The following is an 18,376-nucleotide window of genomic DNA, read 5'->3' on the forward strand; positions in this document are numbered from 1 at the left end:
ACACAATATACATATAAATTACCCGACAAAAGTTTATCAACAGTTGTACTAAGCCGCGTATTATGCTCCTCATTCATCTTAAGTCGTTGATTGACACGCATCACTTCTGCATTCTTTTCTTCAAGTTGCGTTTCCAACCGCTGTATTCTATCCTCTGCGCTGCCGTGTCTTTCTTGAGCCTGCTTATTAAATATTTCACACAATTAAAATCAATGCCTGCAGATATTAAATTTAATTAGAGGTGAATTCATGAAAATATATCTATATATATTAGATGGTTCTTTATTCTAAATATAATCTTTCAGTAGAGCTAACATGTAAAGCTAATGAATTGAATTGAAGAATAAATACGTGCCTAATACAAACATGTCTACAGAAATGTGATAATAGCACTAAACTACAAGTTATTAACAAGCTCTGAAAATAATCACATTGATTGCTATGTTCAGTATATTTAGTGAGTAGAAAGCAAGTAAATTATTTTATATCAACCTTCACCTTTGTAAGTGACGCGATTTTCATATTATATTCATTAACTTCATAATCTTAGAAGAAAATTAAAAAAATCTGAAGTGTGTTTATTGTTTGTGTGATATGTGAGTAGCCATGGCCAATGATGAAGAATGTAACAGGGAAAACATTGCAAAAAATGTAATATGTAAACTGAAGTAGAATGAAGACTGTTTTCAAGAAAAGACATTAAAGGGGCAAGCATTCTCGACATAGGTACATCTGGAGGCAGGGAGTATCGATAGAAGTGCAGAGGAATAAGAAAAGAAGAAATTGATGATACGACGACTTAATTCCTCTGCGTACCTGGTTGGGCCTCCTCACCTGCGTCAGAGCCTCCATCCTCTGCTTTAATTGCTCTTCCATTTCTGGTAACTTAGCGTATTGGGCTAATTTTTGTTCTGCGAGTTCTAGTTTCTCCTGTATCGCCGCTATTTTTTCTTCTTGGAGCTAAACATGAATTACATAGAGGTCATTAAATTGACATAAACTGTAAATTTAATATAGAAGAGCGATTACCTTTAATTGAGCTTTCTTATGCTGCAGCTCTTGCTCCAGCTTCTCATTGAGATCATGTAAACTAGTGGACTCTCGTTGAGCATTAAGATAACGTTTTTCAAGAGTCGCTATCCTCTCTTCTTGGTCCTCTTTTTGGGCAACATTTTCACGTAAATCTCTCTGCAGTTTGACATTCGTTTCTTGGGTTTTCAGAAGGTCTTTCTGAGTCTTGGACAAAGTTTCTTCCAACTCTGCTACACGGCCACTTAATTCGGCTACCCGCCGCTGCCATGTGCTCAACTCTGAGCTCTAGAATAATTGTTATAATACAATGTTAATAAAAGTCAATGTGTATCTAATATGCTACTTGTATGTGTACAGAAAGAGTATTAAAAATTGTGTTTCTCATATGCATTATGTAAATATGTACATCTACACAAATATGTTTTAACAAGGCATTATCTCTCTTGTTCTGCTCTTATCTCTGAGATACTATACTAGATCTAATTGAAATATATACTATAATTGAAGTTGTAAATGTGTTTTTATATTGCATGGGATGTTTTGTGTCAGTATATATATACGTCACATTAATGATTAAGCCGTTTATAAATATTTGCTTGGGAAAAAATTAATTCTTATTCATTAGATCATGCGAATATGGAACACACATTATTAATATATATATATATATATATTCATTCTACAACATGCCATAGGCGCCAATGATAATATGGCACATTTAATGGAAGGTAAATTCAAGTTGTGCAACATAGTGTTATGAAATCGATCTAATTCTTTCTGTTAATATTTCTTCAAAAATCTCATTACAATATGAAAACAAAACACAATATTTCAGTAATTGCTTCACAACTATCATACTCTATAACATTTAATAAATATAATTTAAAGTTGATCTAGAAGATCTCTTAGTGTCGTGTATAAATGAAAGCGCTTAATGATATTATCAAAGATAACAATTTGTTATTGTGTTTGAACATCATGCAGTTTAACGGAGACACTCTAAGTCTCTGTGTTTTTAATTCAAGAATGGCAATAAAAAATGTTTTTCTGAACTTGTGTAAATTTGCAAATCGCTTGAGGTGCATGCAGAAGAAAAAAAGGGGAGAACGAAGAAGAGTATATTCGTTCTGCATCTCAAAAATATCAGCAGTCAGGGATGCGTTTTATCGCGCGAAACGTTCCACGATCCATCTACCTGACTGTTCCTAAATCAATGAGAGAATCATACATACGCTAAGTAGTTCGTCGTGATACTTTTTCATACCTGCTTGTCAAGAGTAGCTTGCAAATCTATAACGCGCGCCGCAGAATCCTGGTCCACAGGATCGAGACTGCCATTGCTCAGTCTACTTTCGATCTCTGTTGACTTCTCCGTACCTAGTTTTTGTACTGACTGCTGCAGTTGTTGTTGTTGCGGTTGTTGTTGCTGTTCCTGCTGGCCTCCTGCCTGCTCAGTCTCATTCTGCCCGATCATAACACTACATTCAGAATGCCTCGCTCGCATTGCCTGTCCTGCATCGCCGCGCAATTCCCAACAACTACGTATCTATGCAGCTATGCGACTAAACCACTACCGTGCACGCTATTGCGAATGCATTCTTATTATGGATGCAACGATCGAGATGAATGACAAACAGATGGTCAGTTTATCGGTACAGATTTGAACTCTGTTCAAGAATGACGTTACATGATTTCCTCTGATCGACGCATAGAGTGCCATGATTTGAAACGAATTGGAAATTCTGATAGAAAAGGGAAATTGAATGAAACGTGGAATAATATGATTGACAGTAACTATTGTAATTCTCATTGTGACATATGAAAATCATTAATGATCAAATGCTTCTAAGATGACACAGAATATACTCTTTAATCGTTAAACACGAGCCAAGGGCTGAAATCTGTGACCAATAACTTCGAAATCAATCAATATCTAACGCCGAGATTAGAAGCGTATCACAGATAGAGAGAAAGAGAACAAGAGGATCCGATGACGCAAAAAACGAACTTTATCACTCTATATAAAACGGTGTGGCTAGGTGAAATACTGAATTATATCAAAACCATGAACATGCAAAGTGAAAAGATCGCATAAATACAATTCACGACGCTTAAACATGTTGAACACCTTTTTTATGTATTCATGATAAATATGATTGTGAAGTATGAAGGATCAGTGTTATGTGAAATATTTGTGGAGTGCATTATGCATGGGTGTGCAATAACGTAAAGATATTTCTCAGCTACCTTGTTCTGTTGCTGCCCATCTTCCGCCTGCCCGTTCTCTTTGGGTCTATCTTCTATATTTTTAGGCGCATGTCCACTTAATTTATATTGCTGGAGCTGCGAATTTTTATTCAAATTACAAATATTATATTTGTTACACGATTATTAAATACTTTAGTAATTAAGTATTAAAGAATATACAAAATTAGCTGAAACGGTACCTCTTCTTTGGTAATAGCTAGCTCTTCTTCCAGGCTTGTATTCCTTTCTAATGCAACTCGTAATCGTTCACGCACCTGAAAATTAGTTGCTATTAAAATATCGATTCCTTATAATCGGTATTATAATTATTATATTTTTCATTAATGCATTTCCAACTACATTATATCAATATTATATTCTCTTCAACTGGTGAATCGCTGCATTTGGTAATTTTATAGAAATTTTACAATTCATCATTCTTGTATCTAGTTCACAAAAAATGCAACGAGCACCAGTTTCAGGGCTGAACGGGAATCGTGATTCTCCGTATCTCCCCTCAAGGTTGCCAATGTGTCAATGTCGTCAAACAATGGATCAGAAAGTTCTTACTTTCTCGTCTAAAGCCTTGTGGTGCTCGAACAGACTTTTTAGAGCTTTGAGCACTTCAACTTCGGACGATACTCCAGATTGCGCGGCGGCTTGCCTCTTCACTACAGTCATCCTAAGCGATCGTTCATGTCGGGAAACCAGGCATTCCAGATGCTCGAGCAGAAGCTGCGGAAGGCAATAGAATCGTCTTGGTGAGCAATGTCGTAGAGACAAGTACCGGCTTCAATCTATAAGATGCATTAGTGGCCTGTTCTACGTACACGAGTATTATTCCTTTCTGCTTTTAGTTCCGATATCTCTTCTTCTCTTTCTAGGATACTTTCGCGCGCTGCTGCGAGCTCCTTCGTCAACTGAGAGAAATCCTGTAATTAAAAAATGCATTTTATTTATATAACAAGCTGCAGACACTAGTGAAACGATGCTAAATAATAAAGTATAATAGTAGTTTTCGTTTGTTTGTAATAAATGGTTTAAGAAATCAATAATAGTTAATAAGAATAAAATTAAAACATCGGTAAGTAAATGTAAATCCATCGTAGAGAACATATGTATAGAATTATAATTGTAAATAAATTGGTTTGGTATTCGCCGGAGTTCATTTCGAATAATACTATTTTAGAAATGATATTGCATCCCCCTAATATCTTTTTACCACGGCGCTTTGTATAGAGATTAAAAAAGAATAATGGACACTGTATCCTTGAACCATAGTCCACTGTCTTTTATCATTTTTACACGATATAGTATGCCAGATACTTCTATATACATATAATAATAATAGAAGTGCATTAAATACCCTTCACCGATCAAAATCAGTTTTAACCGTAACGTCATACAGTATGATAAAAAGAAATTTTCAAGATTATTTTTAATAATTCAATAAGATGAAAACAAGGAGAATTGAACATTTGATTACTTGTAACAAGACAATATGAATCGAAGAGAAGTGTAGTGTAATGTAAGAAGATTCTAGATCGTTTTAAGTTTTTCAAAAATGATGATCAAAGTGGTCCGGAGTCAGTCTCAGCGGGATGCTTGATAGGGAAACCGCACTTTCACCTTTTTCATTCAAGCGCGTTTTATTCACGCCTTCGAACGTGTTACTTCCGCTCGACACTCCAGCACAATGTTAAATCTTTATTTATAAATGCTACCTCGATCGATATGGCCTTCCCCGTTGAAACAACATCGACAGCTGCTTTGCACTTTAAAGGAGCAAACAGCCTCATCTAAATTTATGTCGCTCCTGTCCCTCATTGTGCGAAACTTGGGAAAACTTGACACTCATAATCATTATTTTTGGTATCAAAACAACAATCTCAAAAAGAAAGAGAAAATTCTAAAACTGAGTATAAACCCTGTGGTGCACTTCTTGTATCACAATTAACATAGTATATTATAAATTTATGACATACATTGTGACAAAAAACAGATAATTTAACAAAACGAAGTTAATTTTTCTAAATTTCTTTCTTGCTTAACAATTTGAAATTTCAGACATCTCTAATCTTAAAACCTCTTCAAGTCTCCCGAAAAAAGAATACCCTGAAGAATTTATATATCTTCTTTTGAATGTTCAAATTTCCGTTACAAAACCCTGCAGTAAGTAACTTCTTTCAAGTTTATCGGAATAATGAAAATTTGGAATCTTAGAATCCAAAATAAGGTATCTCCTTATCTAACATAATTTCAATTCTCTACATAGTTCAACTAAAGAACAAAAAAAGAAAAAAGAAATAAAGAAAAAAATAGATATTCAAGTAATCTCTATGATACAAAGGAAAGAAGATATGAAGATATAAAGATATAAAAGAAGGAAGATATTTAAAACACGGCTGTAATTCGGATATCGTATCCATGAGAGTAAAAATTGAGCTACTAACACAGATTACATAAAAGCTGTTCGATAACGAGCAACAGTTTCACGTTAAAATGGAGCAGAGTGGACAAGGCTGGCCGTTCAAGTGGTTAGATATTGTCTTTGAATGAAGAGATATCGATGGATTCGTAAAGAACTCATTAGCCAGACGATGGCTGATTAATTACAGCCGACTAGGGAATCCTATTAACACATCGAATGTGTGCCGAACGAAATCACCGGGAAATACAACAGGGTGAAAAGCGGCTACACAGAGAAGAAGGGATCTAATTTGCATACTGAAGTTCAGAACCTGAATTATTCCTCTGGGATCTTGAAATCACGCTTGTCTGCAATTAAGCGAAAATACTATGCATTATACACACACAATATTTGCTATAGTTCTGAAATCAAATATTGAATTATAATAGATTTAGAAGCTTTTGTATAATTACGGTAATCACTTAAGACTTCTATATCTATAAGTGCTCATCCTTTTGACTACAGATACATTTTAAAAGTTCGATACGGTGATATCAAATATGAGAGTAAATTAATGATCTGTTGGTGTTTACAGGTAGAGACATTTAAGACTGAGACAATTAATCATTACGAATGGTAATGAGAAACTAATACTCAAGGATTGAGGAAGGATGATCTAATTACAGGTATATTCTCATGAATAAATAGCAACGATAAAAGACAGGTTAATGCTTAGTATTGTTCGATTTAAGCTAAATTAATGACGCTCTCTGTCCATTTATCCTAAACATTCGATACTCGGTATCTTCCCATTCCAACGACCCTTATTTAAATTATTCAATAACAATTTCAACGAATCAATATTTCTTTTAAATTAAATTATATTACATCGAGTTAAAATCAATAACCAAAATCCATAAATTAACATGTTCCACAGATTTAAACAACGTAAGCAAATATTGTACGAGAACAAATACTGAATCTTTACTTTAATGAATACTCATCAATTACTTCGAATTGACATAACAAGCAGCGAAACTTCTGACCTTTCGGGTGTATACCCGATACCTGTATTTAAACGTAATTGATCGATATATTTGCCAGCAAGGCCGTATCGATTCATTAACAGCTCCGTTCCATAGACAGAAGGAAAAAGAAGTCGGAACTTTTTTTCTACAATTTCATCGTGCAACAAGTAGCTGAAAGAAAGGAATTTTCAATGCATAACTTGTGCCAGCAATTAAAACGAATTTTTCTTCGTTTTTCGCATTAGAAACGCCTATAGCTTTTCATACATTCAAATACAAGTCTCATCCGGAAGAATAATTAACGATATGGTATCGTTATCTATGTTTCTCACGATTTCTCCGGTATTTATAGCGGAACAATTTTTAATTTAAATGATAATTAAGACTGGCATATGAAAGTATACATTTCTTCGCACCTCAGATACATCAGATCTTCAGATTGACCGTTTCTGTTTAATATTGTTTCTTAAAATTGTTAACAACTCATTCGCAACTTCTTTTATTACAACAAATATTCCAGCAAACATCAACATCATTTTAGGTGTTATCATCAGACACTGTTCGAACCCATAGCTCTTCAAGTTTAACATAACTTGGTTTATATGAATGTAATCTTCAATTTAAATGGTTTAACGAATTTAAACAGGACTTGAGATTAAGGAATCTTCCACTCTGAGTATCTATCATCGCCTCTCAATTTATAGACCCACCTTGACCTATCTCAACATTCTACACTCTCATACTGATACAAGGCGTGTTTTACTATCAAGAATTACTTAAAAATTACCAAGTTTCAACTGCTGTTCAACATATATATTTCATATAATAAAAGAGAAATCGCGTTTCTTATCTGTTCTCTTGGTAAACATGTAAATTATAATATATGAATCAGTGCTCCAGAGAGGTTCATGCACTTCTAACAAACTGCAGCTGCATAACTCTTGGAGTCCGTTGAGCCGTAGGCGTAAACTGTATGTCCGCACGCGAATTTAAATCTCATCTTACGTACGCATCGCGTTACGCGATCGATATCGCTTGAAAATTATCGCTGTTCCGATAATGTGTTCCCGGCGACATCGTGGCGCAACCATGGAATCGATAGATACACCGACCGGCGAAATTCTATTCGCCACGATTCCTCTTTTTTCCCCATCCCTTTTTTTTTCGTCTTTTGCATCTTTCACGAGGCAATTTGCGTGAGATCGTGTTCAACTGGCTAAATCTTTCCCCGGAAACGATTCGTTGAACCTGCGATAAAGAGAATATAGATTTGATTTTAATTCTGAAACTCAATGTTGATTCAGAGACCTCGCTCGTTTAAGTACTAAGATATAAGAAATATAAGAAACCAGTTATAATTACACTCGAGTAATACATCTTGAATGTAATTTTCAATTGAATTTTATTTTAAATGTAATTTGATAAACTTGGGAATTCTTGTGTGATGTATAAATTCTGCATAATATTTTAATGTTTGAATTACTGAAAATTGTACATCCAAGATATAAGAATCTGCTTTTTCAGTAGTCATAGAACACGTCAGGCACGATTGCAGTAGAAACTTCAGTGATTAATTTTTCTGAGTACTGAAACGAAGAAGAATATTAGTTTTAAATGTATGAGTCTCGTAGATGCTATAATCGTACAACTTTTCCTAGGAGTTTAATTTCTATTAATTAATTCCTTTATCTCCCAAGAATTCAAAAGTTCTGAATGTTCTTGCACCTGTTAACAGGTCGCTTGAGAAACCTACGGGCAACGATGGAACATTTCCCTTGGTGAAGAAATAACACTTGAAACCCGCTGTAAGACACTTTCTACTGTCAATTGTAAATAGCACAAGTTCCGCCTCTGCAAATTACAGAAGCGAATTAAATTAATGCGCAACAGCATTCGAGTGTACGATTTATTTCTATAAAACTGCGTGCACGTTCTTCCTTTGAAATTGTTCCCTATAATTATACCTAGAAACATCACTCTCTGTATTTAATATTTTATCGATCATCAAAATTATAAATTTATCATACTATTATGTGTCATTAATAATTAACTAACACAAATTGCTATTTATAATATTTGGCCTTACATTATGGAATTCTGCGAGACTGAAAAGTAAATACCACATTCCTAAATTAATGATTTTCTAATTATTAGTTACACGCGATAAAAATGTTTAGTAAGTATAAGAAAATGAATAGCCAACTATAATTTGCAATTACAGCTTGTCAGAAAGAAAGAAGCACAAAATCGGTACAGCCAGAATTCTCAACAATTTTAGTACGACGTCTGGTTGACGCAGGAACTTTTACTGGCTAACAATTACTCTGATTATCCAGTTAACTATGTTCTCTAAAGATTCACGAAGAAACGTAACGGGACGGTTCCGCTTAATTTCTTGCCATTCAACCATGGAAAATAATTAGACCCATCCGTAGCAAGTAATAATTAAGCATTTATTCGGCTAAATGATCTACTTTCGCCTAAACTATAATTACCCGAATTTGTTCGTTCATTTCTTCGGATATTTAGATATGCGATCATCGGTTTATTTATATCCACTGCACGTTCCATTTTCCAACATTCTCCTAACGGTTGTTCGAGAAATGACAGGCCTGCTGGGAAATCGCGAGTTCGTCGCTAGGAATCGCGCAGACTCTCGTCCCGCTTGATTATTATTATCAGTTCGAGACTGTTAGGCGATATAGGTCGATTCAAAAACGATGACAGAAATTTCTGCAATTCTGCCGTTCAAATAATTCTGAAACATTGAAATATATTTGTAAATTCTAGGAAATTTTATAAACTCGGCAAAGAAACAATTATGCGGATCGATATACGAATTTAGACGTTTAAGAAATTTGGTGAATAGATAAGATATAGAAGAATATACTCCCTTCTTCGTGATCTAAATGTGAATTAATTAAAAAATCATGAGAGAAAATGTCACGTTTAAAAAGTAGACGACGTCTAGATAATGTCAGAAGTCGTTCCTCTTCTTGATCCAAAATTAAAATTTGACTCATTTCTTCGAGATCAAATGCTAATGAGATACTTCTTAGGCCTTTTATGCGCTCAATGTTCATATTTTATATCGTATTTATGCTGAAAGATTCACGAGAAATTCTCGAACAGAGGGTACAGATTGCACTCGTAAATCTCACGACACCATGTTCCCATTAAGCTGAGGAGCCTTTTAATTCAAAAAACCACCAACTCTCCACCAACAACTTGCCGATTATTTTTAGCCGGGGAACGTTGCACTGTAAAGCGTATTCACACAAAGAAACTTTGTCTTCATTATCAAAGAACATTCAAATTTTTTAACATGAATAAAAAAGTGATATTATATATCCTTATTCTAAGCCAAGAACAACAGTTTTCTAATAAAAAATTTAATAAAAATTCCAATAGACTCACTGACAATTTTTTATCACTGAAGCGATGAACTCTTCCGATTTTCATTAACTATACTGAACACAACTATCGAGTTCTAAGCAAGGAAAAACGACGTCGTGAACTAAGGAACGGGGACAAGCTAAACGTGCCAGATACAGACGAAAGCCAAACTCGATTATTGCTCGAGTTGCAATGGGAACCTATAAATAGTGGGATCCAAGACAACGTCGGGGATGTTATCGACTCATGAAAGCTTGACGAACGTGAAATCGTGCCTCAAGCTTTATTGGGCAGGTAACATTTTTGTAACAACGGCGTACGGGAGATTAAGCTCTCTCTGAAGAAAGGGAAAGAAGGAAATACGGATCAGTGGATCGCAGAGATGCGACTGATGCGAATAAAATGCATCTCGATCGGTATTATGTATTCGTTAATGGGGACTTGCAGAGAAAGAAAACCCGGATAGTTGGAAAATAATCCACAAAGATGCAGTGTCTCCGACTAGCTTGAAAACTGAAGACAAAAGAAGCGAAATCTGACGTCTCGGTAGTGGAGATACCTTTTGACACAAAAATATAGGACACTCAACTAAAACAAAAAATAAAAAAGATTCCGTATGTTAATATGAAAATAATGATACAAAAAATAATAGTAATTTTAATACCCTGCTTTCTGACAAATTTTGTCTTGTTAGATTATTAAATTTTATTTAGAGTTCAAATTCATTAGATTTTTAAGACTATAAACATTTTCTTATATCCTGACTATCGTTACAATTCCAATCACAAATTTATTAATCCAACACGATTAATAATTAATTGTGAGCGTTTTTAATAAAGAATATTTTTCATTTCTGAATAAATACTGTTCTTCGAAATGAAAGAATTAAATATGATCCAAAAGACATCATTTTCTCATCTTCATACAGATTTTTCTCTAAATAGCTAATTAAGTATAATTGGAGTAGTCGACAACGGTATGATACCGAAACACGACAAAGTAGGGAATAGAATCATCCGTGAGGAAACATTATTCTCTCGAGAGCGAGATATTTAGCACAGCCGAGGAATCTCTCTACCTATAACGTCGCATTACTATTTTAATAGTATGAGCTGGAAGTATGTAATGCGCAATACCTGCGTAATAATGAGCGACCGTCACTTTATTCCGTGACTTGATAATAATCTCGTGTCTCGAGATAAAGAATTATTGTTTCACTACTAGTAGTCTCACGATGTTCCTCCAATTTATTTTCAATTATTTTTACGTAATAATCGAACTGTCCCTTTTTAACAAACAATTTTACTTCATAGATAAGAACATGCATTGCATTGTTTATGTTCGTCATCGATTTGTATTTGCTTCTTCAATGTCTAGAAACAAGAAACAATGATTCAGCGTAAATGTAATTTATTACATGTCCTATATCATGGTTACTTGATATGATAAACAGATAAGTAATAAATAAGTGAATAGAAGAAAAGATCAATAAGAAAAAGATCTCGAGCTATTACAAGTCGAAAGAACACCAGAATCTTTTTCACAGAAATTTAAGTCTTAAGCTTCTCTAATGGTTATTAAAGTAGAATCTACTGATTTAAAAACAATAGAGAAAAATAAGAAGATTAATGAAACATAAAATATTAACGTAATTCTAAACAGACTCTTGATTGAAACATCAATATCTCCAAGAATAAGAGTAAACAGAGAAAGCTATAATACAGCTATACATATTTAAGTATGGACATGTAGATAGTTCAATAATGTTGGCTGAAGAGTTATGCGTTGATTGCAGCAATGACTACAACTTTATTGTTTAATTGTGAGAAAGAAGAAGTAATATCCTCGTACAATACTCTTAAAGACTTAAAATCACCTACGTCAATGTTAATGAACTAAAACTACTGCACTAAAATACCGAATTAATTACCATAAATCAAGATTCATCAATTAACCAAATCTTTCATCAGTTAGTATTTATCAGCCTATATGCTTCTCTGTTTTTATTTTAAAGCATAATTTCTCTTCAGTGACCGTTCAAGTACAGCGTAAGCTCCAATTAAACGAAGCACGAACTCGCCATACTGAGATTATCAGGATCTCGAACTTCCAGAGCAGTCATTTCAAAGTTTATGCCAGATCGAGTAGACGGAGAACCCGAAATCTGAAAAAGCAAGTAGATACACGCGAAGATAGAGTTGCATAAGTATGTAAATATAAGTCGGCCGCATAGTTATAAGTATGTTTGCGATTGAATGGCCTTTTGGTATCGTGCAATTTGCATTCTTAACACTTGCACACCGTCAATTATACGTGCACAATAGTGCCCCGATAACGTTAAAGGAACAGCCAAAGGTGTCTCGCAACAATTATAATTTTCTGCATTTTCGTTAAATATTCGATCAACTTTTAACTTCCTTTAAATCTTCTTACTCGATACAATTATCTAAAAAATAATTGTAATAAGGAATTAATAGATATATTCTAATTCGATATTCTAATAACGAGATACAAGGACAACGAGCGCGAAGAGTATACGTATCCAAATTGGATTCAGCATTTTCTGCCAGAACTACTGAGAACTTCATGTGAAATGAAGAAAGGTAAAAAGCTGAAGAAGAAGACAGCCCGTTCTGCTAGACAGACAAAAACAAATAGTCGGATAAAAGCGTTACAAAGAAGGAGAAAGAAATGTGAAGAGGGCGTGACGAGAAGGGGTGGAACACGTTGGCCCCATCTGAATCATCACTGCACGCGAATGGCTTCATTCATACGCAAATTTAAAGTACGTTCACGTGAGGCGGTATTACGATCTATACCCTTCGTTAGATCGATCATTCTTTACAACCGACGACTCCTCTTCCCGTTCGAGTCTACTTCTGTCGACAGTGGTAAATTGAAATTACTTACACGGATTTGGGCTAGAGCATTCTATACTTTAATATTTAATTATTATAAAAATTAAATATGATTAACATAAAAGTTAGAAAGTAAGAAATTGGAAGAGTAGAAAAACAAGGAAATACAAAACTTGGAAACTCGAAAAGTTAACGTAAAACTAGAAACCCAAGGAAGTTAATATAGTGCGAGAAACCTAGGAAGCTAGGAAAATTAATATAAACTGAGGAACTAGAAACCCGGAGGAAACCACCTCAAACATTTCCTTTTCCAAACTACCACTATAATTCGTTCCAAAAAATGTATGTATCCCATATCCTTACTACCATAAAAATTCAGAATTCAATCTTAAAAGTGCTTCGTTAAAGTTTATAACAGCCATAACATTTGATTCAATTTTCACAAGCTCATAATATTTTATAAGTTAAATATTCTATAGTTAATATTCCACAGCTCCATAAGATAAAACATGACAATTAATTAGTTCCACAGTACCATAGAACTCTTGGACGTGTAACAGCTTTTTTAAAATAGTTGATCATTTAATCGTCAGATATGCGGCATGAGGTGTGGTGGAAAATCATGTTCGACCAGGTATACGATCGAAATGATGGACGACAGCGGCGCGCGGCTTGTTTAATGGTACCTACGAAAAGGAAAGTGCTCACCCACGCATCCTATCTGGCGGACATTACAACGACAGGTTACAAGTATCGGTCTCGTGTTTCTTGCTAATTAAACGTGAACGCGAACGGATGTAAAACATAAAACGTGGCAGATAAGACGGTACAAACGGTACAAAGCTAGTGCATCTATTCTATTCGACTGTTGAACTTTTTATAGATATCATTGATATCATCTCTTTCTTTTCACAGAAAGCATCCTGAGTGCGAGATTATTAGTTGCTACAGAGGATGGTAAACGGAAGTTGAATTTTCATTGAAGGAATCTAAAAATTAAAGAATTAAGTGAGTCAAAAAAAATTGGAAAACATATAACGAAGATATTATAAACAAAATTAACTTGGAATTTAAAAAACAAGGTAAATATGATAAATTTAATGAGAAATTCGGAAATTAGGAAATTAAGAAATTAGAAAAATTAATTAGATATTTAAAAGAATAATTCCTATCCTATTTTATCATAATTATTTGACCCAGTCTCAAGCTTAATCAAAACTTTAATTTTCTCGCAGAACAAACGTGTTAATGACTACTATCCACAATGGGCTCTCAGCTCAGCAATGCAATTTAATCGCTGACATTTTCATCGATAATAGCCATCAATTGTAATCAACTTTGTAACTCTCTATCTCCCTAACGCATTATCAAAAGAATCGATTGTGTTTTTAGCAGCTATGTTCTGTATGAAATAATTTGTAATTAGTCACACTGACAAGTTACGACGATGACTAATTGAAACCTCCTCTTCTCATCTGTGGTTTTTTGATACTGCTTCAGGAGTATATCAGTGTTGCCCTTAAAGGCTGCAGTTCTATTTGCTCGGAAACTTATAACGAACAGTTATCAGAGGAGCATAATATGTACCAGATGTTTACCGTTTGCCTTAGCTACTGTGCAAATACCAAGCTCCATCATCCAACTTCCAGATAACATATCGCTTGCTTATCCAAAGAAATTTGTACCATTAGCTATCTTCTGAGAGAAACTAGAATTTTCAAGGAAATATACACAATTAAAATGAAGTAGGTAATAGATCAAAGATTTTGTGATTTTCATTAATTTTCTAAGAAGTGCAGATTCATTTGTAAAGATATTATTTTTGAAATCTTAAGATTGTTTCCCCATAAAAGATCAACCTCTATTAATTGGAATATGAATATGATTATCTTCAGTTTTTAATAACACAGAGAAATATTGACTAATAAGAAATGTCTATCTTTTCTTTCTTAACTTTAAGATTCTTGTCCCTGAAGGGATGAAATTGCGAGAAGGTAAATGGAGAAATAGATACCAGGCGAATCGTCAATGCCAATACGCGGACAGATTCGAGGAATGTGAAGGGAAATCAATATAGCTCAAACTTCTCTGACTCAGTGACACAGAATATCAGTTCTATCGGTTTACGTGGAAAATGGCTAACGAGCGCAAGTTAGTGTAAGGAAATGAAATAAAATATGAAAATTTATACTAAAATATCATTCGATCTGAGAATCTCTATATTTTTAAAGTTCGTTCCTTATAACAATCAATCTCCTAGATTACATTAAAAGAAAGCTCCAAGTTTCACCAAGAATATTTAAGTTCTATGTAAGTGCATTACCAAATCTACAACTTCCAATGTTCTAATTTTAAAATACATTGTATGTATTGCATTAAATGTTACATATAATTTATATCATAAAGGGTTGAGCTTCAAAGTTCTTCATCAATGAAGAAAGCCGTAGTTTATCTAAAAGAAAGGGATGAGAGATGCAGGGTTGCATGTACCAATTGCAACTTTTAAAAGTTCCTCGAGAAGGATGATCTTCGAGTTCGCACAATCGCGCGCGATGAATTCAGCTCGCACATTAAGCGTATAACTGGGAGTCGTCGGTAATAACGTGGTGGGTGGATATGAGGCTAACGTTCCAACTATGTACGGCGCTGTGTGTCTTGCAAGTGCACTCTAAACAGATGGTTCTCAACCTGTATCTTTGTGGAATGCGTCAATTCCATACTAATTACGGTCAATCTAAAAATTATAAAAATAAAAGAATATTTTAAATAATGATTTTTAATATTGCAGAATTAGCATACCTAAGCTTTTTCATTATTTCTACATATATTTAAATTTTTTTGCCAGTATAGAATGAAATATTGGAGGAATAAATAGAAGGAACTGATCGGTCACGTGACGAAGCAAATAAAAAAAGTTAGGTCAGCTATGTGGCACCGATTATCGGGGATCTGAAAAATTGGGCCATGTTTTGTTGGAGCTGCGTATAAAAAGCTCGAATGAATGTTCGAACGAGTTCATCCGATTTTGTATCGGGACTGATTTCCATTCTTTTCTTTCTTTGTTCATTTTAAATCAAACCATTGAATAATTAATTAAATTTATGTAAATTAAGAGTAGTTCGTGCAATTTGATTGAAGAAACAGATATTTTTACCCATTACAGAAACTCGTAACGTAGTGACTTTCTACAACCACCACCAAGTTATGTTCTATTAAAACAACAAATTTTGTAAAACGACACATGGAGACAATTAGTACTTATAAACAGGTCATTCGGCAGTAGCATAACGATAAACAATGAGACATAATGTATGTATAAAAGAAATTATGATAATTTCATTTAGATCAAGCTTTAGGTTACTTATAATTAGTTATAATACTTCACCTACATTTCTATCAATATCTAATTCCAATACCTGCAATTCCTAAGAAGGATCATTAAACTTTTGTTCGTTTCCAAATTCAACAGCTACGTAATTCTATATTGATCTCCCATTATATTTCATCCATATCTAACACGAAATTACATCTACATACATCTTCAACAATATTATTATTTCAAAATAGAATATGTAATTCTAACACCTGCAGCTACGAAGAGCAATCCTTTGGCAAAGGCTTTCTTCTCGATTTATTCATCCAAGTCAAACACAGGATTTTATATTCTGTTTCACTTATACACATCTTGAATATCTTCGATAGCGGTATCATTTCCAAATGGAACATCCAACTTTAACACCTACAAGGACAAAAATAAAAGTTGTTAAATTCATCAACCTTCCAGCTAACATTCGATTGGTGTTAATTACCACGTCGATTAAATTTCATCTAGATCCGGGCAAAGCGAAGAGAGGAGCATTGAAAACCGCTGCACACGGCCGAAGGCAGCGGTGTTGCAGCTCGTTGGCGGCGCGCGCGAGTAGAGAGAGCTACTACTACCGAGTAGTGTGTAAAAGGCGAGGTTCATTCATGCGCCGCCGGCTGAGTAAGGTGGGGTGGCTATTGATCGTCGAGCGTATATCGCGTACACCGGTGCATTGCACCCGTTCGCCTCGTTCTAGAAATTTTTACCCCAAACTCTCTTCCGTGCCTCCTCTCTCCATACCGCGCCTACCCCGATATCGTCGCTACGTTCTTCGTCCTTTCGCCGATTTTCAACCGGATCCTCGTATACGCCGATTCCTACCAGCCTTCTGAAACCGAATAATCAGCCCTATTCGGCTGGGGATCGATAAACTTCCCGGGGGCTCTTTCCAGGCTTTCCACTACCTCCAAGAGAGCTCATTTTTACATGGTGCATGATAGGGATGCTAACTTTTGGTTATCTTGATGATGAATAGTATTTGGAAAGGGTAGATGTATACTGTAAGTTAATATTTTGATAGTTTTAGTTGATGCATCACTTTATAGCTAATTATTAGTATTTTGTAATACTATTCTTGTACTTATTAGCTATTAATATTTTTAAGTAAATGTAACCAAATGTGACTTCAATATAAAGTTGATACTACAAAGATTGATAATATAGATAAATATAAAATTAATGCATTCTAGCTTAACTGGATTAGTATCTTTTCATTTGCATTCTATTATATTTTTCCAGATATTCATTTGTAATATATAGAAAAAAAATCAGAGTACCTAATTATAGTTAACTCCAATAAAGATTACAAAAATTGAGAATAAAAAGAGTGTATCAACTTACAAGTATCCATAACTCTAATTTTATATAATTTAAATCACTGAAATTATTACCGTGTACTCATCATACCGTGTAATCATACCTAGAATCACACCTTTCAGTAAATAGTTAATTTAAGTAACATCTGATCCAATCAAGTCATAGTCTACAGTATGCATACTTCGCATCTGCGATAGTATCCAGTAATAAAATCTAACAAAATCATAATAGTTTGAGCACGTTCCACTAGAAAACCAAACAAACGAGTTGAAGAAAAAAACAGCAAAGGGGTGAGAATTTCGAGAGATCCCAAAACTATTTCACCCCGATCTGAATTTTTTCTCGACGGAGGGTTGAGGCGACCTAATCGTCTTTTTCGCCTCGCTTCCACTCTCTTCCCTCTCTTTCTCACCTTTTGCTCCCTTTTGCACCCCTTTCCCTTCCACACTTCCTCTGCACGCGCCTGCAGCTTTTTGCAACCCCTGGCCGGCATTACGTGCCGAAACTGCGAGCAGGTCAGTTTTTTCATTGCTCGATCGTCAAGTATATACGTGTATCTGTATGCATGTGTGTATGTGCATTTGTATAAGTATGGTAGTAAGTACAGAGGGGGGAGGGGGGGGGGGGAGAGAAACAAGAAGAAAATGGAAAAAGAGGAGCGAGAAAAAAGAGAAGAAGGGAAGAGAGAGAGAGAGAAGAGGTTCCACTCTCAAAAGTTTCCCAC

At 34.7% G+C, this 18,376-nt stretch overlaps 1 protein-coding gene and 1 long non-coding RNA gene across 19 annotated transcripts in view; both read right to left on the bottom strand.

Moving 5' to 3' along the window:
* Window positions 1-18,376, bottom strand: part of LOC126923227 (liprin-alpha-1) — a 42,579-nt gene that overhangs the window by 10,702 nt on the left and 13,501 nt on the right. For 10 of the 18 annotated variants that reach the window (XM_050736493.1, XM_050736503.1, XM_050736502.1 and 7 more), the window contains exons 3-10: window positions 4,110-4,211; window positions 3,850-4,014; window positions 3,480-3,554; window positions 3,280-3,375; window positions 2,297-2,494; window positions 1,030-1,317; window positions 817-960; window positions 23-182 (exon numbers count right to left, since the gene is read on the bottom strand). In XM_050736493.1, coding sequence (XP_050592450.1) covers window positions 23-182; window positions 817-960; window positions 1,030-1,317; window positions 2,297-2,494; window positions 3,280-3,375; window positions 3,480-3,554; window positions 3,850-4,014; window positions 4,110-4,211 — 1,228 coding nt within the window. Of the gene's footprint in view, window positions 1-22; window positions 183-816; window positions 961-1,029; window positions 1,318-2,296; window positions 2,511-3,279; window positions 3,376-3,479; window positions 3,555-3,849; window positions 4,015-4,109; window positions 4,212-9,212; window positions 9,449-16,556; window positions 16,711-16,780; window positions 17,165-18,376 lie in introns of those variants that run through there. The other 8 variants (XM_050736508.1, XM_050736507.1, XM_050736506.1 and 5 more) reach the window with 8 other exon arrangements.
* LOC126923265 (uncharacterized) lies at window positions 15,173-16,549 on the bottom strand. The gene is made up of 2 exons (XR_007713097.1): window positions 16,361-16,549; window positions 15,173-15,705 (listed from the first exon to the last, which is right to left on the bottom strand). It is a non-coding gene; the product is annotated as an uncharacterized LOC126923265 (long non-coding RNA).

The sequence above is a fragment of the Bombus affinis genome, chromosome 13 (genome assembly GCF_024516045.1).
Source record: "Bombus affinis isolate iyBomAffi1 chromosome 13, iyBomAffi1.2, whole genome shotgun sequence".
Classification (NCBI taxonomy): domain Eukaryota; kingdom Metazoa; phylum Arthropoda; class Insecta; order Hymenoptera; family Apidae; genus Bombus; species Bombus affinis.